This window comes from Chamaea fasciata, unplaced genomic scaffold (assembly GCF_029207755.1).
Source record: "Chamaea fasciata isolate MVZ Bird 193981 ecotype frontalis unplaced genomic scaffold, bChaFas1.0.hap1 SCAF_1, whole genome shotgun sequence".
Taxonomy (NCBI): Eukaryota; Metazoa; Chordata; class Aves; order Passeriformes; family Sylviidae; genus Chamaea; species Chamaea fasciata.
In genome coordinates this window covers 111,879,677-111,901,297 of record NW_027094086.1, presented here as the reverse complement: position 1 = coordinate 111,901,297, position 21,621 = coordinate 111,879,677, and the positions used below count along the sequence as shown (strand labels likewise).

At 38.2% G+C, this 21,621-nt stretch overlaps 1 protein-coding gene across 1 annotated transcript in view; it reads right to left on the bottom strand.

The window, feature by feature from the left end:
* OSBPL10 (oxysterol binding protein like 10) overlaps positions 1–21,621 on the bottom strand; it is a 113,964-nt gene that overhangs the window by 42,879 nt on the left and 49,464 nt on the right. The window contains exon 5 of the mRNA XM_066194035.1: positions 6,522–6,732. Within this exon, the coding sequence (XP_066050132.1) occupies positions 6,522–6,732 (211 nt within the window). The remainder of the gene's footprint in view (positions 1–6,521; positions 6,733–21,621) is intronic.

Below are 21,621 nucleotides of genomic sequence, written 5' to 3'. Positions count from 1 at the left end.
CACATTCATTTCCTCAACACTTCTGCATATGAGAAAAACTGTTTTATTAAACTGTGCATCTGAAATTTGACTACTTTGCGGAAGAGAAATATGCAGGGAAAGATATTAAATCACAAAGCACAGAAATCTAAACAAATAAAGACTGTTTCTCTGAACAAGTTGAAAAAAATTCCCGCCTAGTTTTAAAGTGCCATCAGGGAACCTGTGATGATCTTTAATCTACAAATCTTACTCTGAGATTTCAGCATTCTCTTATCAGCCCAAGGGGCTTGTCCTACATCTAATACAGCAGCACATGTTTCAGGCAAAAGCAGTCTCTGATGAGAGAACTCATCAGAAATTATCTTAAAATCGGACAGAATAGAATAGAATACAATCTCTATATTGAAAGTGAAAGGTCACAACAATATGGCTCCTACTCTACTCATCAGTTTTCCAAAAGTTCTCATGACAGTTTTTCAGGCGTGTTTTTCAGTACACCCAAAATGTTCTCATCTGCACTAGTACAAATTACTCTTATCACAAAATAGTACAAGTATAGCTGTTGTCTTTGCCACATCTAATCCAGTTGTTTTACTGGAATTTACTCTGCACAGACTGAGCTGCCATCTGTAAAATATCTGATCCACTCTAATGAAGCTGCCATCTTTGACACTTTATGGGACTCAAAAATTTCTATCACTAGTGCAATCCCTGTTCTTATAAAGACTTTAAATATATATATATATATATATATATATATATATATATAAACATAATATGAGAAAGTTTATCTTCTGAGTTGGATAAGAATAGGAAGAAACTGCTGTCACTGGTTTGGGTTTTTTAAGCCAGATTTTTTTCTCTGTTCTCAGTCATAGCCAAAGACAGCTAACAGAAAGGTATTCTAATCTATTTTGACACATTCCAGAGCTCTAAAGGAATTCTCAAGAAAGGCAGCCACAAATTTATATAAAAGTATTGACGGCTACGTACTTTACTACTTGCTTTAAGGCTACATAAAGCACTACACTAATTAAAACAAAACATCTGTTTCTGCAGTAAATGATGCAAAAATCAGAAAGGACGTACCAAATACACAGCTAGCAAAATCAGCCAGATCTCTTCTACCTGCACAGTGTTGGTTCTGTAGTTCCAGGAGTGAAAACCCACATCTGATTCCTCTGAAAGTTCAGAGTATATATATATACACAAAACGTGAGTTCTTACAGAACATACCCAAAAATTAGCTTCTTTCCCTCTTCCCTTCAACACCAACTTCCACCGTGATGAACACGCAGCAGACAAGTACACCAAGGCACATGAGAACACTTGTACCTAAGCAAAGTACAGCATCAAGACACAACCTATTTATCCTTTCCCTACGGCAATGCTACAGTTCACAAACATCTATTTTGGAGGGCACAGTAGGTTGTATCCCACACAAATGCCCTCAGAAGAAACATCTTTCCCTTCTACAGGTGCACACTGCAGGAATGGGGGGAGTTCTCTCCAAGGTGAAGGTTTATAGGAGATTTTTAAGTTAAGCAATGTTGATAATTTTCTTTTGTTGCTTTTGATTTTCTGGGTACCTGATGTACCTTCTAACTCACTTTTACATGATAATTGATGCATGAAATATGCTTAACACCTATCTCAATTCTGTAACGAAAACCCTTCTAATTTTAAGTCCTCGGTTTTGCCTGGGAGACAACATCAACAACAACAACAGCAGCAAAAAAACCAACCAAACCCTACGTTTTTTCCCTGGCACAACTGTAAACTCACATTTACTGATAACACTTACGTGACATATTTTCAATTTACCCTAACAAATATCCCCTAACAGTGCAGTGGCAGGCCTTGAGGAGAAACCAATATTAGATCTGGATTCCTTCCCCTGCCAGGGATGGATGAGACAGTTTGGTCTCTCTGCTGAATCCCTACAGCACACTGAACCAGCAACAGCAAATGGCAGCTGCATCTCTGCTTTTTACACAAGATTGTATTTGCTAACGTTGTGGGGCACTAGAAAATAATGTTATCTTCCAATGAAAGAAGAACATGTAAGGAATAATGTATTAGTCTTTAGAGAGAATAGCAAATTGTTCTGGTTATTCTTGACAGAAGCAAGAGTGGAAATGGTGCAATTAAGGGAGAACTGACTGACCAAGCCTACTTCAGTAAAGTACACCAGTAATAAAAAATGTACTCCCCTGTCTTCTTTCCTCACTCCTCCCTGCCCTCATGCATTTAAGCACAAACAAGAACTTACTCATCTGCTCATTTTTCTCTCATCATCTCTGCTGCAAGAGAATTCCTAGCTGTCATTTGTCAACAAATTGAAAGCATCTAGATCTTGTCTTTCCTGTCCATTTATTTTCTCCAAAAAGGAGGCAATAGAGAATAAAAAGCTCAAGTATATCCTGTCCCCAACTCCAGAATCATCTCCGATCCATTTGTTTCCATGGGAGCCAAAATCAGCAGCACCTGTACATTAAAGTGAACTTCAAAAAAAACATAGTAAGGATGAGTTTGGATTTTGTTTTTAAAAAATCTTAAGAAAAATTAAACATTCTACAGTTTGCTAAATTGGGCAAGGGAGAATCAGAAGAATATAGAAGGGAATTCCTATCAGGAAGATGCTTTACTCAGTAAATGAATGGCTATCGTGAAAGGCAGATTAAAAGAACTGATTGATCTGTGCAGACTGCTACTACAAGAGAGGATTCTGTCTGCCAAAACACTAAAATGAGAAAAAAACCCAGACCTAAAACACAACATACGCAGAGCTACACCAAAACAAACATTCAAGTTTGTTCTGTTCAAAGTCTGGGAGGGAAGAATGTTAACAATTGCAGTCAAGAGGCTCTGGAGATACTCTTCTGCCAAAGGCTGTACACAGAGCTGGAAAAAAAATAACACTAGAACTTCTGAAGTTAGAAATTAAGAAAAAAGCTTCTTCTCCACATTTTTATTTTCAAAGGTACCTGCTCTTTGTCTCCATGCCAAATAAGCTTGTCAGAAGGCACTTTAGATGTACCTAAGTGGCGAAATTCCCAGCCAAAAAGAAAGGCCTTGACATTTTCCTCTGTTCCACAAAAAAACCCCCTAAGATTCCCAAACCCAAAGAAGCTTGTAGAGATGCAATCCCTCATTCTATACTCACACTGTATGTAACCAACACTTTTAGCTAATAATATCCTTCTCCAGCGTATTTTCAATGAAAGAAAAAAAAAAAAAAAAACACCACAAATTTAGCCAGTGATCAATGCAGATACTTTTAATAATGACAGCTAGAAATTATTTTTGACATTATTTGACATTATTTTGACTCAAAAGTAGAAACAGTGATAGGATTTTGCTTCACTGACTGTTCTTGTTGATGTACTTTCAAAAAAGACAATCATAAAACCCCTTCAATAAAGCTTCAGAGTGGAAATAAAAAAAATTATTGACTAGCCTTCAAGATAAGATTGAAGACTTCAGTTTAATCTCCATGTCTGCTTGTAGGCTTGAGGTCTAAGACTGACAATTCGTGAGAAACATGAAATGGAAAGATCATGTCACCCTTAAACTATTCCATTAGAAAGGATGCCATAAAAATATTTTAAGTCATGACCTACATAATCGTGGATTCTGGACAAGATTCCACTAAAGTGAATGCCAAGCTGCTTGCTTTCTATTCTTACTGAAAACAAAGCAACAAAAGTATTTATATGACAAAAAAGAAGACATTTTTTTCCTGTTTAAAACAATAAATGTCAGTAAATCTGTATAAAATAGCGACTATTTAATAATAATCTTTATGAGAGGTTTCCATGAGTACCAGATCAGAAACTCACAGCCACTTGTACATCCTTGCTTTAGAGGCAGTAAGACTGCAAGGCCTCCAGTGTCCAGGGAAGTCAGCAAAATTTGCACAATCATGTATAAAGACTCCAAAGACACAAGAAAAGGTACAGAGAAAACAGGTTAAGTATATATATATATGTATTTTTAAGGCAGTTTTCTCTCTTTATGGCATAATTGTGAGATTATTGTGAGAGCTTTGGATGCTGAAGGAAAGCAAACTCAAGGATAGGTTCAAGTTACCCAAGCTAAGCAATTGAGTATTTCTCACACTCTACACAAGGAAGACTTTGTTGCCTGGCTGGACTGGATTGCTTTCATGAACTGTAGGCTGGAAGCAAAAAATAAATTATCAAATTCCTATCTTGTCTTTATCCACACATTCTGCCCCACAATGCCCACTAGCATCTGTACACCACACAGGAGGTAATGAGACAGCAGTGGGATGGAAGCATACAGCAATAAATTGCACAGGGCCATGACATCTCACAAGAAAGGTATTTGAGAATTCCTAACACAGGAGCACACGGTTTTTAAACCAACAAGAGTCATTTTCACCTGATAGTGACAGTAAAGGTCATCTTCTGTTGTACCTGCTGGGTATAAAATTAAAAGAATTCACCTGGAGGACACAATCAGAATGAACTAGATCATCTCTCAGAATTAGAGTTTGCTAGGGGATTACTTAAAGGCTTTAGTCTGAATAGGTATGAGCTTATGCAGCTTTGATGACTCTGAAACTCTACCGACTCAGCAGAAACGTTAAGTCTATCAAAGTATGCCTGGAAAAGATTAAGTGTGTAGGAAAATCAGTAATCAAGACTTGTAGGCCAGGTTCTTTCAGGCAACTGTGTTGCATAATAAGGCCTAGGGAAAAAAATCATTTCAGTCAGGGAGAAGAGACTAAATATTTCAGCAGCTTTTAGTTCCCTTCTTAGTTCTTTTTTTTTTAAACTTCCATACCTAAGCATAAGCCCACGCACACACTGAAGAATTAACTGCTTGCATTCAAGTTCTCACAGTCACACCAAAGATGCTGGTGTGAACCAGTGCTACAGAATTTTGATTCCTGAAAGGATTCACATGAAAGTTTACAGTCTTAGGAAGAACAAATAAAAACACTTACTAGATTCCATAATTCAGTATTTCATAGTAATGACTTTCCTTAAAAAAAAAAGGGGGCGGGGGGGAGGGGAATTCCCTTTAAGCAATTACTAGTGTTTTGCTTGTTTTTTTCTCTTCTTGTCCGCAGATCCTCAAAAACCATTATCAAGTCAAAACGAAGACATTGATTTAACAAAAGATTATGTGGACACAGATTCAAGGACAAGTACACCTCAAGTCATCTATCTCTTGACAGTTCACTTAGATCACAGCGAGATGAAAAACAACCTTCAGGGACCTTGAAGCTAGAAAGTAACTTTTTTTCAAAGGAAGCTTTTCATCTCTGTTTCAAACCATTCTTTTCTGAAATAAAGTTTTATCAAATAATTTAATTTAATGCACTTTATCATTACTACTTAAATAAGTAAAGGGCAGTTTGCATTTTCTACAAGAAAATGGCAATTTTTTAAAAATCATGTTCCTTTATGAAACCGATCAGAATTTGGTATGGGAAAGTCAGCCCGTACCATAGGACAGGTGTCAAAAGGTTTAATACTGTTTTTTCCAAAAACCATTTTCACATCATTTTCCTGCTCCCCAAGTAACCCTCTCATATTTCTAGTCTCCTCACTATGGCAATGCTTCAGAGGCTGTCCCACTGTGCCATCTCTTAGCAGCCTTGAGGGCATATCCTGCCATGTAGAGAACCAACTGCAAGTAAGGACAGGTTGGGGGGGATTGTTGAGGAAGGACCAGAAGAAAACACAAAAAGCCACCCCATATCCAGAGTTCTGCCTCTGCTGCTTCTCTTACATCAATACTTGCTCTTGTTCTTAAGACTTGGCAGTGCAGTTTATACAAGGGAAAACACTAACTGCCCTTCCAGAAAGCTCAAGGTCCAACTTCCAATATTATGGACAGACCCACAACTGGGTGAACTGGAAAAACCAAGGTATGTGGGGACTGAGAGGTTCATGCCTGCAGACCTCCATGGAGTATCACACTGATATTTTAGGCTTATAAAAACTTCACATAGATTTTTTTTTTTTTTTAAGCATGGAGAACTCTTCCCAGACTCAAAGAAAACCACAGACTGAAATAAATCCACCTCAGCAGCATCCTTCCATGCAGAAAACTAGAAAAAATATTTTCACTGTAGCACTGCAAAGTATTATTTTTATCAAACAAATCTGTATTGAGATTGAAATCTATTCAAAAAAAAAAAAAAAAAAAAAAAAGGGAAGGGGAGCAAACCAAAACAACCAAGTTGGTTCTGCACTGCCATTAACATCAGAAATGTAGGTTTATATACACCTCTTCTCCATGCCCCATTTTTTTTGTGTTGCTGTCTTCAGGACTGGATTTCTCTTAGAAAACTCAGGACCAACTTTTTTCCTCCTCTCTTCTGATTGCAATACATTTTGCATCCTTCTTTTAGGCAAAGAATTACGGTGCTTAAGGCTGCAGAAGCTCACAAGCTGCTCATCCCAACCTGCCTTTCTGAGAATGATTAATTTTGCCTGCTTCATATCATAATAGAACATCCCAAGGAACATGAAACAACACCCAAGGGAGCTTATGCTCACCTGATGACAGTGTCCTGCTATGCTGTTGGCCCACTTGATGTATGCTTTGCTGTAGTAGACTCAGGCATTCTCCAAGGCAGCTCAGGGTGGCAGCAGAGGTAGCTTTTAAAAGTAGCAAGTCCTGATCCAAGGCAGTAAGAGGCCCAGAATTTGGGAGAGATTCAATGGCTTGTACAAGATTCTTCTGTTGTCCTTCCGCTTGGCTCATGATCTGTAAAGGTCCAAAAACATCTGCTGTCATAGGAAATATCACTACGTAGTTATTAAATTTTTATGGATTGAAATAGTGACTAAATGTGAAGAACTACCACAAATGGATGTTAATGTTCTGATCCAAATATACCATATACTCACCTACAAAAACGAAGGGCTTGAGACTACCAAAGGCCTGTAAAAATGTCAAGACTATGTTAGAGAAAAGAGTCTCTTAAAATAGTAGGTTCACAGTAGGTTTAATAGTGACTAATACTTTCTGAAAGGCTTTGTAAGGAAAAGTATGAAAATTCTATTTCCTTCTCCATTATTAATATAGGCTTAGATTTTCTTGCCTTTGTATGAGATGCCTAAGGAAGTTACACTGTCCCTCCTCCTTTCCTACATAAAGTATCTCATCAAGTTTAAGAATGGGCATTATCCATTTCTCAAACATCACTCTGGACCTGTTTTTACAAAATGCGGTAATTTTTAAGTTCAGAGACATTAGCATAGGAAGCAACTTAGAGTACTTATTTCATATCCAATACGAATACCAGCTGTCAGGCAGAAGGTTAACCTCTTTCTAGATTTGGACCATCCAGATGAAGACAAAAGGAATGCTTGTAATAGCAGATAAAAACAGTATTTGAGCAGGCTGCGCTTTAAGAAAATTGTCAAGCTTTCAAAATCCTGAAGCCAAAAGAAAAAGATGATGTTCAAAATTTCTCTCTCCATTTTTAAAGTCTGTAGGAAATCATATATGCACATGACAAGCCTCTTACACTTACCTCGCAAAAAACTTACTGAAAAAACTTGTCTACATTTGAGGTATCCAAAGCTTTCAGAAAAATGGATCTGAAGACATCATCATAAACAAAGATTCAAGCTCCATTTGTCCACACTACTGTACTATAAAAATGTATTATGAACTTTGTGACTTTTTTATTATCGTTATTATATTTTCAAGTATTCTGAGCTTCCAGTGGCCTTCCTACACTGCTGTAAATTGACTGATTAAAAAATGTATGTTGAGTGCACTGAAAAGCTAGACAGGAAAGTGAACTCAGAGATGCAAAAAAACACTCTGGCAAAAAAAGACTAGAATTACACAAGAAGCTGTTGTTGCAGTTCATAAATTTAGCCAAATGCCTTGCTGAAGGTTGACATGACATTTTAATAATCAACATCTAAAACAGAGGCCAAAACTTCAGTAAAAGCCACAATTTTAATTCCCTTTGGCAGCAAACAAGACCTGCCAGAAGGTGACACAGACCCCTCCAATATGAAGCTTTAGGGAACCACAGAATCAATCCCAGACAATGCTCTGCTTTCAGAAGTCACACAGCATGAACCTGAGCTCCACAGCATGGACAAGGTGACTGCTCCAAAGAGAAAACAAAAACAAAAATACCACAGACACACACTTAGGCAAGTATTCCTCCTTCATGGAAAGACCACAAGGAGGCAAACAGAAAGAACAGCCCGGAGAAAAAAAGATGACCATCTCTCTGGAAGACTAAACAATATAATCGTATGGAAAACTGCTTCTCTCCTTTTCCCATCCTGCGTAAGCATGTGAAATTGAAAAACTGACTTTCTCATATTTCACAGTGACAGAAATGTTCTATTTTCATTTCCAAGTGACTTGTTTTCCTACTTTTTTTTTTCCTTCTTTCTTTTAGAGCAGGGGGAAACAGCTTAGAAATCCAAGATTTGCTTCCATTAAAAAAAAAAAATAAAAAATAAAATCAAAAGGAAAACTTTGAAAACTTTAAACATTTCAATTTTCCTCTCCCCCTTAATAAACACTCTTTCGCAGATAAGACAGCAGCATAAGATAAACTGATCAGGGAATTTAGAAAACATTTGGAAAATTAACTTAATGTTTGCAGCTATCACCCAGCCCAAAACTATACAGGCTTTTGTCTGCTGTATTCTTCCTAGATTAGGAAAAAAAATCAATAAAGATCAATTATTTATTCTACCTTTATGCAAAACAAGGTGTTGGTCCAAGTCTTATTGTTTTCTAGCTGACCTAAGATAGCTTTAAAGCAGCCTTTTGATTCATCTTTTCCTTGCTACCTAGTTTCATGTTATAGTTGTGATACCAGCAGCTGGTCTACAGGTCTGACACTGCAGACGACATCTGGAACTGCAACTTCTGTGTAGAATTCAAGATATTAGAACTTGCTGAACATTTACTGCTCAAACACTGATCAAAACCACACTGTTTAAGGTGCCGAACGCCCAGAACAAAGATGAAGAACCTCCCCTATTCTAAAGCACCAGATCAACTCTGTGGCAAAAAGGACAAGGAAATTACAAACATTACTGAAATAACTGAACTTTTTTTATATGTTTGCCATTTTTTTAAAAGACCTTGACAAAATCTTTCAGAAGAGCTGAAGTGTAGTTGTTCTACAGAGAGTAAATCAAGGAGGAACTAACACAAAAACAGCAAACCATACACAATGAAACCCATTAAACACATTAGCCCTTAACAGGACAGCCACTAAGTCATGCAGTTACAGCATCATCCTCTGTCTTACTGGTGGGTCTCTTTTTTGCTTTCTCCCAGTAGAGGAGAAGCAAAATGCTTGACTTATTAGCACTCTAAGCTCCTTAGGGACGTTTTTGACTTTCCTGTTCCAAAGTGAAATAACTTGCCTAATTTTGAATGGCTTTGCTCTTACATGGGGTTATTTTGGCAACTTAAAATTCTCCATCCTTCCCATTTCCAGATACAGACAGCTCAAAGTAGTAGCTCTCTACTTGTAACAACAAAGGCCATTTTCCCCGTCTCCTCACCAAATATTAACCCATTTCTCTTTCCACTCTTGTTTTGAATATGACACTTCCTCTTCACCTATAAATTCTTCTCATAATATCACTTAACAACTGCACATTCCCAGAAATACACTGAAACTTCAAAAATACAACTTTATGATAGATGTGCAATAAAAAAACCTGCAAGAACCATCAGGACAGCATGTATTAAAAGGAATTATATGTGTGCAAACATCTAGCATTATTAGGCCTGCATTTACTTAATTGCAAAATGCTCAGTAAGAGGAAGCCTCATCCTAGGAAGACACCACCTCAAATGCTACTTTCTCCATCTCCTGCCTGATGCAGGAGCATGAGCAGATGACATGTTTTCCCTTTAAACAGCTGCTCCTGAAGCATGAAGGAGATTCAGACCTTTTCGCCTGTCAAACTCCTAGGTATTGCCTGTGTTCTTGCACTGGATTGACTTTGGCTGGTTACCCAGTGCCCACCACTTCCCCTCCTTAGCTGAACAACAAAATGTTTGGGGGAGGTCAAGGTAAGGACAGGGAAGTCACTCAGTTACCATCACAGGTAAAACAGACTCTACTCAGGGAAATCAGTGTAATTAGTACCAACCAGAGTAAGGTAATGAGAAAATAAAACCAAATCTTACTTTCCCCCTACCCCTCCCCCCTTCCCAGGCTTAACTTCATTCCCAGTTTTACTACCTCCTTCCCTAGAGCAGCACAGGAGGACAGTTAAGGGGAGTTACAGCCTGTTCATGACACATTGCCTCTGCCACTCCATCCTCCTTGCTCTCTTTGCCTTATCCAGCATGGGAAACTCCTGCACAAACTGCTCTAGCACAGGTCTTTCGCAGGGTCACAAGTTCTGTCAGCAAATGCTTGAGTCTGAGCTTCCCACAGGGTCGCAGCCTCTTTCAGGCATCCATCTGTTCCGGCAGAGTCCTCCACAGGCTGCAGGTGGATCTCTGCTCACCGTGAACCTCCATGGACATCCTGCTTCACCATGGGCTGCACCACAGGCTGCAGGGAAATCCCTGCTCCAGGATGTGGTGCATCACCTACCTTCCTTCATCACTGGCCTTGGTGTCTACAGTTGCTTCTCTCACATATTCTCACTCCTCTCTTCTCTGGCTGCTGTTGAGCAGCAGTTTTCTCCCCCTTCTAAAATCTGTTATCCCAGATGCTCTACCACTGTGGCCGATGGGCCTGGCCAACTGCGGGTCCATCTTGGAGCCAGCTGGCCTTGGCTCTTCAGACATGGGGAAGCTTCTGGCAGCTTCTCACAGAAGCCATGTCTGTGGTCCTTCTCATGCCAAAGCCTTGCCATTCAAAGCCAATACAATTCTCCTGAGTAACACTACACTCAAAGAAACCTGGCAGCCAATGACCATCTCATGAACGTCAGAATGCAACAGGAAACATCTGTGATGTTTTCCTCTCTAGGTCATCCCCTCCCTACCACTTGCTTCAAAACAGAAAATCCACAGATTGTGTTGCTTCCTCCTCTTCAGGGCTGATCTTAACATCCTGTGTGATTGCTTTCCCTACTAACCGCAGCCACAGCAACTGCTACCTACTCCTTCACAGCTGGAACTGTACCTCCTGTTGTGAGCACATATCCAGCCATGATGCAAGAGACCAAACACTTATGTGACAATAATCTAAACAAATGGTAAGTAGAAATAACTAATTCTCAGGGTTATTTCCACAGTATGTGGAAGATAAGCAGAAAAAGCCATGAGATACCCTAGGTTTGCAAAGAACTTTATTTCAGACATAGTAAGATGAAAGAACATTCTTTCATGCAGTAAATAAGCTAAAATTAGTTATTAAAAGTTAATTCAGGAAGTAAAAATGAAAAATCAAAGTGCTATTTTCCATGCTAAAAGAAAAAGTACAGGAATTCAACATTTTGTTAAATTACTCGATGATAATCTTCCCCATGCAAAGAAATCATCTTACAAAATCTGAATGCCATTTTTGATTTAAGGCTTCAATTTGTTTCTGAAACTAGGAAGAGAAAGGGAGAGATTCCAAATTATTAAGTATAATTTTAAATTATCTCTATTCAAGATATTTTGTTCTCATCCAAAACCAAAAATAAATAGAAACTTCAAAGAAAACTGAATAGCCACATGTCAATGTAAGAGCATATGCTTGCTTTTGACATGATTTTATTTTAAATGCTTTTGTTATCCAGACTCCAAGACTAACAGGCATAAGTCTGTTTGTCTGGGACAGATGCGTATTATCAGAACATCTTTCTCTCTGGAATTATTGATCCTACAGGATTTTGCCCCATTAACACAGAGCATTGCAACAAACAACAAACACCCAAACTGCAAACAGCAGCTTTAAGTCATCTGTAAAACTTTACACACTCCACAGCTGCTGCACGTCCCAAGACAGTGACTTCAGGTTCCTCAAAGCAAAGGAAGAATGACATCAGCCATATTACCTCAGAGGTCAAGCAGACACTCTCCCTTTGTCAGAGGAGCCACATGGAGCTGGCCAAGAAAACAAGTAGCATCACCAATCGTGTCTTTCTACATAATGATTTACATACTTCAGATCATGCTACCCTCCTTCTAGAATATAAAACATGAGAGATATTCTTCAGACCATGCAAGACAGAATCCAATACACATATGAGCAATTTCAATTTTGGCTTAAATTTAGTTTAAATGTTGCTAAAATGTAGTTTAAATAGTGTTGATAACAAAATTGAATCCTTTTACAAGTCAGTATTAAGATATACCTACCCATGCATGAGGAAAAATCTAAAACACTTCAGAGGAAAAAAAAAAGTTCTTTTTTCTTAGCACTGAAAACCCACAGAAATTCTGTATCATCAAGCTCCCCTGTGACATGCTAGAAATCATTCATGAAAGAGACATTCTGCTCAATCAGTTAATAGCTCTTTTTCTCTACAGTAGTAATCTCTGCACACCATCGCCAGCAGCATGTGGCCTGACGACTTATCTGCAGGCAATTGCTCTGGAAAATTTAATGCAGTGATTTTTATTTTTAAATCCTTTCCATTATTGACTCCACACAAGTTGAAAACAGTTATTAAAAACATGAGAGAATAAACAACACAATAAAAAGTGCTTATACAAAAAATAAAGCATCTGTAAAAATAAACAATTGTGTGGAAAAATCTTTAGACACTTAAATAGTAATAGAAATGGAACATGCATCACTTTCTTAAAACTCTGAATCAAGCTGTCCTTGTGAGAAGTTTACTGCTTTTAAACACTGGGAAATAGCCAGTTTGCTGCTGCATTCTTTTTTTGTCAGGATTTGATTGCTTGGCACTTCATTTGGGGTGGGTTTTTCTAATATGAAAACACAGTCTCTCTGACACACACACACACACACACACTTTCTGGAAACACTAGTTTTTTGCTTTTTAGAGAATAGTACCAGAAAAACAACTTTTCAGCAAACACTGGGAAAGGACAGGAGGTGAGACCAGCTTTTCAAACTACTCTAGAGTAAGTCACAAGTGATATATGAGTCAGGACATTGTTAAACAACCATATTTCACAGGGGGTTGGATTTTTTCTTTTATTTCATAGAAAACACCTTGTTTTTCTTAAAAGCAAAAGCAAATGAAGAACAGAAGAGTCCACACACAAGAAATAAAAACCTTCTAAGTCACTGTAAATGTGATATATTGTGTTGCCACATGAACCTAATACAGTCATCAATTATGACCTCGAGCAAGGAATCCTCTCGCAATCTTGACCTGTATTTCATCAACACCACAAACTGTCATACTGTAAAAATCAAAAGTTAAAACAGCCAGTGTAAGTTTAATATATGTGTATATATATATACACATATATCTATCAAGAATATATCAAAATGTAAGATGCTGATACCTGGAACTCCAATGTCACTAAAGCAATCACACCAGTCACTAACTGGACACACCAGCTACCAATCCAGCTCATATTCACAAATCCAACACTATTTCCATTAAACTTGCCCACTTTCCACTATTTATTCTGAAAAAGAAAACAGCATCAATACACTTGAAAGATTACCGTAAATGCTGTTAAACATCAGCTCAGAAAGTATACCTCACCAATTGAGATGTCTGGCAAATGAAGGTAACTTGTACAAATGCAGTGAAAGGGAAATTCTTTTCTTTTTTCAAATTTAATGTACTGTTGGTTTGAGTTAAGCATAAACACTGCAGAGCAACTGAACTTTTGTCTTAACTACTGAAAAGCATTCTCAGACTACTCAAGGCTACTTTCTATGTTCATCTTACTACTTGACAAAAGAAATTTTCTGATGAAGATTTACAGACTTCATTCTTTTTTTCAGTGAAGTCACAGATCTTTCAATGGGATTCCATCTACAGCATGCAAGCTAGGAAGACAATATTACAGCGTAATATATAACTAAGGTGAGATAACTAAGAATAGAGGTTGTTGCTGGAAGTACTCCAATAGCTAACAGAAATATCTCATCAAGATGATTTTCCACTTCAGCTTTTAAAACATGTGCAGATCAGAAACACATACAAGATCAGATGACCACCGGTAACATATCTGTACACTTGGCTTGCAATAAAACCTGACCTTCAGATCAGAAAGAACCTCCTTAAACTGTAAACAGGAAAGAATTCTACCCACAAAGCTTCAATCTGGAGTAAGACCCACAGTAGCCTCTGTGAACATTATTATGCTAATGAGAAAAAATGTTTTAAGGAAGGATCCTAGAGCATCAAGTGAGATACTTTGAAAGTGTCTTGGAAAGATGGAACCAGATAATGACATACATATCAGCTGTCCTTTCCTGATTACTGCTTCCCTCCCATTACCAGGAATAGGCACAAAATTCTCCATTATCATCACCTCAGGGTAGCAGCCAGCTTGACCTCAATTATTTTAACGAAGCAAACAATGAACATTAAAATTGGAATGACTTGTTATATAACAGTTATTAAGGCTCAGACACATACATCCTATCAACAAAGCTTCAAAGGAGCAAGTTAATTATCATTTGGCATGTAATTTGCAGAGACACAAAAAGTGACGGAACAAACAGAACTATACCTCTGACAATCAGGATGGAAGCTAATCACCAGGACACATTTCTTCTCTTCAGTCCTTGCCTCTGCTTTCACAATTCAATTTTTTCCCTCAAAGGAGAATGAAAACAAGCTCTCTCCACCCCTATCTGTTATTTTCTTGTCTTTTCCTTAACCAGGAACCCACAATCTCTGTTACGGGAAAAACTGAAAAGTCATTTGCTACATATCTTCATTGTCTCAGCAAACAAAACAGTATTTCCTCTGGGGTTTTGTTTTGGCTTTTCGTGCTCAGCCTTCTCACCACATGCTCCACAGGGCGGTTCCTTGTGAGGAAAACCTTCCAGAGTAAAAACATCAAATGTCATCAGGACTGAGTCTACAAGTCTAAGACAACCAGAAAAACAGGCAGTGGAGAAGACAGGCTGCCTCGATTCCTGTTCTCAGCTACTCCTACCAATCTGCTGCTGTCCCACTGGTCACCATCAGCACCTGCTGGGGCTATGAGCTCTCCACAGACCTCAGCACAGGGTTTACTCTCCTGGCAGCAGCTTTATTTACCTACTTCTGTCATGAAAATTTTGAGTTGGCTAGTTAATCTTTTCATATACTAAACATGAAACTATGCTCCTTTTTTTAAACATTCAATTCCTATTTTGTATCTTCAAATTCTGCAACTTGGACACTTCCTGCATATCTTCACAATATGATATAATTCTATTTCGCACAGACAACATTCATTAATCATTTGATGAACTACAGATGTCTTCTTACTGGCCTACTATCCAATAGCTTATTAATCACACCTGCAAGCTCCCCTGTTATTAGTTGCACAGCTACTATAGTAGACCTATTTTGTAGGTCTTTAGTCCATAAAGTAACCAGATTTGGGGGAGAAAGGAAAAGGGAGACACAGGTCTTTTTTGCTGAATGGTCTGAAAGCCTTAAACATTCCAAGCAGTGGCAGAGGAGGAAAATTAATCTACCCTCCCAAGAAATTCTCAGTTGGTTGCGGCTCAGGTATATGAAGCAAGCTCCTCCATTCCTCTCTTTAAAATAGGCAGAAATTCAGCAAGAAAGAGAGCTGACCTAACTTAATTACCTGTTTTACAAAAGCATCATTCTGTCCAGAAGAATGAAAGGATATATTTAACAGATCTATCTCCAAACACCAAAAAGCATATAATATTTGTAATTGTAATTGTCAGTGTTCTCTGGGACTTCATGAAGACACTTTATTTGGACGCAAAACACTCCCAAGGACAGTCTGAGTGTTCTGAGTTTCTAAAGAAGTCTGCTTCTTACATCTGGGAAGCAGGGAGACACCAGAGAGAACTTCACAGCCCTTGCAACACAAATAGTTTATAAAGAGGATCGAAGCATTTCTGGCAGAATCCCTGAGAAATCCTCCAGAATCTTCAGCAAAAGGACCCACCTACATCAGTCCAAAACAAATCGAATGCTTCCCTTTGCTACCACGTTACCACACGTAACAACTCCAGACATAAGGTTAAAAGCATGCTTTCTGTATTCAATCTGTCCTCCTCACCTGAGAAATGAGCTACTGAATGACAGAAAGGAAACTGGGGGCAGGGCTGAGGAAAAGACCTGGAGTCCATGCAGACAGACTAGGACAGAAAGTTCAGATTTTGCCAGAAAATATTCATGTAGAAAGACGACCTTGGATTTTCTAAACTAGAGGATGTTTCTAGTCTCAATCAATATTCTGATATATATTCAGCTTTCTGTGAGTGGCTTCATATTATCCAGGAGGGGGATAAAAATGGGAGGGGAGGGAAGCTTTTCCTGCCATTCTCCCAAAATCTTTTAATTCTTCCAAGAATACCTTCTTGCTGCCTAAATCTGAAGGAGAACGCTTCTCCCTCACAAAATGACATCAACTTCATGTTGTTTTCCCTGTGAAAGGGGAACATTTACAAACAAACCAAAGTACAAAAACACTAGAGAAAAAAAAAAAATTCCTCTAACAGTGTCAGCTGTCTTAGACTGTTCCATGGAGCCACTCCACAAATCTATAGGTGAGAAGTGAAATCTTTTTATAAATGGCTGGCTGCCATAAGAAATACACAAGTGAAAGTATGTGATTCAGACAAATTGTATCAAAAAGCACTGCTTTTTCCCACAAATCAGAGTGAGTAAGCTATGTTTTCTGCAAAATTATCAGTATCAACGTAGCACTGGTCACTTTGGAGGGAGGTGTTGGGGAAACAGGGCCTGTTGCAGGAGACATGACAGTTTTCCTTTTCTGCCTCTTGTGTTAGAGCTCCCTGTGAATACTCTATGTGTCTGAGTAACACATGACATTTTGTGCAAAAACAAACTAGTAAGCGCTGGGTTCCCTCGTCGTGAATGCTTTTCTTGAGTATTTTCTATTAACCATATCCTACTAATAGTCATCTACTGAGACTTTGTATTTACTGTCAAACACAACTCAATGGGAGCAGAGACTTGGGATCTTGAGGAAAAATCACAAGGAAGAGAAAAAACACCTCCCAAGGTTGTTTCCCCCACCTCAAGTTGCTTTCAGTGATCCAGAACCAAAAGGAAGGAGTCCACAAATTCAAGTAAATCTTGGATGGCAGCTGGCTGCCATCTAGCCAAGCAGGAAGCACACTCTACTATTTTAAACCAGAGAATACAGCATTGAGAGCAGTTTATAAAAAGAACTTTGTGGGAAACTATTCTTATGCAATTTTACTATAACAATTACCTCGCAAAGTCATTATTTTTAGTCACTTAACGTTACTCATAAGCAGATGTCATTCTGTGGGCTCTTCTGAGTAGCAGTTTTTCTTATACTTCAGAAGGATCATTATGCTGAAGTTAACAGCTATAGCCCTGATGTGGAAAGCGGATTTTGATTATCACGAATTTAGGCTCATTTGTGAATTTCAAGCACTCCAAAGAGCTCCTAAAATGTTGCTGCTAGCCATTAGGTCAACATCAAGCAATCACAGGAAACTCTATCAGTTTACTGCAGTGTAGGACACGATTGATAAAAGGTGGGGTTTGGACTTCGAGTGAAATTAGTCTTCAGAAGAGAAAAGGCCACGCTGAACATAAATTACACATTTCAACATGAGTAGCTTCAAGGATGCAGAAGTTTCTGTCAGAATATCTGGTGCTGGAAAAAGTAACTCCGGATCTTTTAAAATTGTTGTTATTATTATTATTATTACTATTATTATTATTCCATTCCACCTGGGAATATACAAACATACATACTGCTACTCAGAGAAGTCCAATATCCTATACATTATGCAAACTTCTAATGGAAAGTCCCAGTGCTCCTTCCCTTTCCCAAGACTGCTTATAGATCCTTTCACCCCTCCTCCCAATTAGCCACCTAACTTATAGTGGCCAAGCGTAAAACTGAATTTTGTTTCTGTCATTTAAAAAACTCTCAGGTGCGCATAGACATAACTTCCCCATCTTGCAGTCAATTCACCTCACATTTTCTGAGAAGCCAGTGAGCTGTCAGTACCAAGGCTACCTAATCTTACCATTCCTGAGTATTCCATAAAGTGTATCTCTATAGCTTGTGACAAAGCATTCCAAGTCCATACCTTTGGTTTCTCCCCATTTACAAAAGCTGACTGTCAGCTGGTTTAAGCTGACATAATTAACTTTACTGCAGGGAAGTGATTCAACATACACTACCATAATTTTGAGCAGCCATGTTGTGACACACTGGAATATGGCCTAAGTACCTTTATATAGCAACTTTTCCACAAATCCATCTGTTTTGCGTCTGTCAGCCTAGACCTAACAATAAAACTGCAATTGGATAACTGGGGTTCTTGGAGAAAAACTGTAAGCAGTAATCCCAGAACACAGGAGATACCACCAGAAAAATACACTAAGTATGTGTAAGAATGTATGACTATGCTTCCTAGAAAGTGGTACAGGGAAGAGACAAATACATGAACCATAATAAAAATTTAAAATAATTCATCAATGACAGGTATACATCTAGTACCTATAATAAAATGCTACTTTAAAGCATATGTCAGATTAGGGCAGATGTAGTTCAGGTTTGCCTTTGGATGAGATGTTGCTAGCCATCGTCTTATTGACCATTTTTTAAAAGCATACTACCAGAAATCAGAATTGCAACCAAGAAGCAGGTAAGCAGCTGCTGAAAAGCACCTATGCAGCATAGTTTCCAAAGCATTCAACACCTGCTAGACAAGTATTAGAGTAAGAACACGCAGCAAAAGCTGTCAGAAATCAGGTCTTTCTTAAATAACTAAGAGCTACAGTGCTTACTATTCACGTTTGTTGTAAACTCAAAATGTTTCCTGTGTTTCTTAGAGTAGCATTCAGTACTTTAGGTGTTATACAAGGAGCCGAAGATTATAGAAAGCCCTCAGTAAAAGTGTATAATAATGTAAACTTAATGCTATGCTTAAAATATATGAGCCATTTCTATGGTTACTTTCTTCTTGAGGGCATTTATATAAGTACTTTCTATACTTAGTATTTGAAACTTGGCTAGCCACCTAATACTACACTGTCATATATTACCACTGAGAACATTCAAAAATACCTTCCACTTAATTTAATAAAAATAGCACATAAGTGTGGGTTAACAAAATGGCCCATGTATCTTGGAGGCAGTAATTTGCATTACAGAGTTGCAGAAGGTGCCCCACGTCACCCTTGTTCAGGGTTTGCTGTGAAAATCACTGCTGCACCAGCCAGCCACCCAGAAACCTGCACTGAAAACAAGACCATGAGATGCGATATCCTCATTCAAGAAAAGATTTACTGAAGTATGTTTTCCTTAAAGCTTCATTTTCAAACTGAGACTCTGATTTTTAAACTACTGCAGTATTTGTGCTATAACTGTGAAAGAAAATAACCCTGCAGTTTTCAAAAAATGCAGGTAGGTGTATGACATGTTTTGCTGTTTTATACATGCACATAAAACAGTTGAATTTTGTACATAAAGCAAAATTAAGTGGCAGTTTTGAAGGCACACAAACTGGAGACTGAATTCTCTTCAAATGTAACTTCTCTCAGGATCCCCAGGGAACCTACCATTTACTTGAACTGTAATTAAATGTTTTAATAACTGTAAAGAATAATCTTGGCTTCTCTGCAATCACTTAGGAAAATGAATGCTGCAGCAATCTCTGAATGTAGCCGTCATATGTACTGTATTATCCCTAATTTATAAATTGCCATTTATTAAATGATGGAAAACTATCATCTTTGCACACGCTCAATTACTGCTAAACTACAGGCTGAAAAAAAAACATGAAATGAAGCCATGTTTGTATAACTCATATTTTTCAGGTTTGAAGGGGGGGCCGGTAGAAGGAAATATCAGAAATAATGAGCCTGGTTCATTCTTGACATAACCTGTATGGACAAGCAGTGTAATTTTAGTAGAACATTTGCTCTATGATTCCCATAGCAACCTTAATTCTCCCTGCCTGGGTATCTGGAACCCAGGATGACTCAACCTTCACATGAATACAAAATCAAATGCACGGAACGAAGTGTAGTTTAGGAAGATGCTACTTATAAGCACTCTTAGTGACCTCAACCATATTGCAAACACAAGGTAAAGGTTCAGAGGTCAGAGGAGTATTCAGCTTATGTTTATGTAATTAAAACAATTGGTTCATACTATTAGAATAATTTCCACCTCCTCATCCCCAAAGTGAGACAGCTAATGCTACTTACTGAGTAATTTTTATAAGCACATGTCCATTTACTACTCTGGGAGGTACTAGACTGACAACGTCAGAGATTTAACCATCCCATTTACTCCCCTAGGAGACATGTTTCCATTGATCTTAGCAGGACTAACTCGAGATAGAATAAGCAGATACAGAAGAGGTGTCTGTAGACAAGACAAACAGCTTCCAAAGAAACTGCCACAGAAGGCACCAAATAACTGCATCTATCCTACATGCTCCCAATTCTGTTTTTCTTTCTAAGGAGATGAAGGGCAGGCAATCACACAAACACTGCTGTACAGCCAGAAGAACATTTCTGCATGTTCACACTGGTATTTTCACATCGTTCAAGGATCACAGCTTTCTAGAACAGCGGCCAACACCAATTCAGAAGAAAGTGCAGAGGTAACACCTGCAGCTGCCCCTTTTAGACCTCACGTTAGGTTTGAAACTGGTTCATACTGTTACAAGTTTAATGCCTCTAAAAAAATCATAATGGCTTCTGTTAAAACCCAGCTGGGAGCAACCTTTTAGGTATCAACCAGCTCAGCTGCAACTGAGCTGTTAAATGTACCTGTAACACAAATCTGTATTACGACACTTCTCAATTCAAAAAGTGTACCTAAGCACAGTTAAACGTAGCTATAGTATAACATACAATATCGTGTTCTGTGCCAAATGAGTATCAACTACTGAATTAAGGCTTAAGGCCTCATTGGCTTTGTATTGACTTCAAGGGACACAAACCTGACACAACAGTTTTCTGCTGTCTTTTTTTCTGCTTCACTTTTCTTCAAGGCAAGAAGTATCCATTGCTTTCTGAGAAACAGCTGGGTTTGGTTTGAGTTTTTTCCAAGCACTTTTACATTACCTGTTTTAGAGTGGAGACATTCCTCTGTTTTTCACACCCAGATGATTAAAGTGAAAGTTTTCTGACAGTGAGTTTGCAGGCAAACGGAAGTGTAATACATACAAACCATATAAAGTATAGATGCAGTGTTATGAGGATGCAACCTCTTTAGTAACGTATCTCATTTTCTGATTAGCATCCATTTATAGTTAAAGACTACTTATCTTGTATATATTATGATGTACTTGATAGAAGATGATCAATAGGATGAGCCTTTACTGATTTCTTATGTATAGTGGGGGGTTGGCGGATAATATTTTAAATACAGGTCCAGGAAAAACTGGGGAGCTGTAACTAATAAAAGCTGCTCCTCTGTGTTCTCTCCCTTTCTTTTCCAAAATTGCCACTCACTGTACCACTGTATTATTTCCTCAAATGAACAGAATACAGGACATTTGGATTTCAGAACTGAAACAGTATAAACACTTTCAGCAGTATGTAT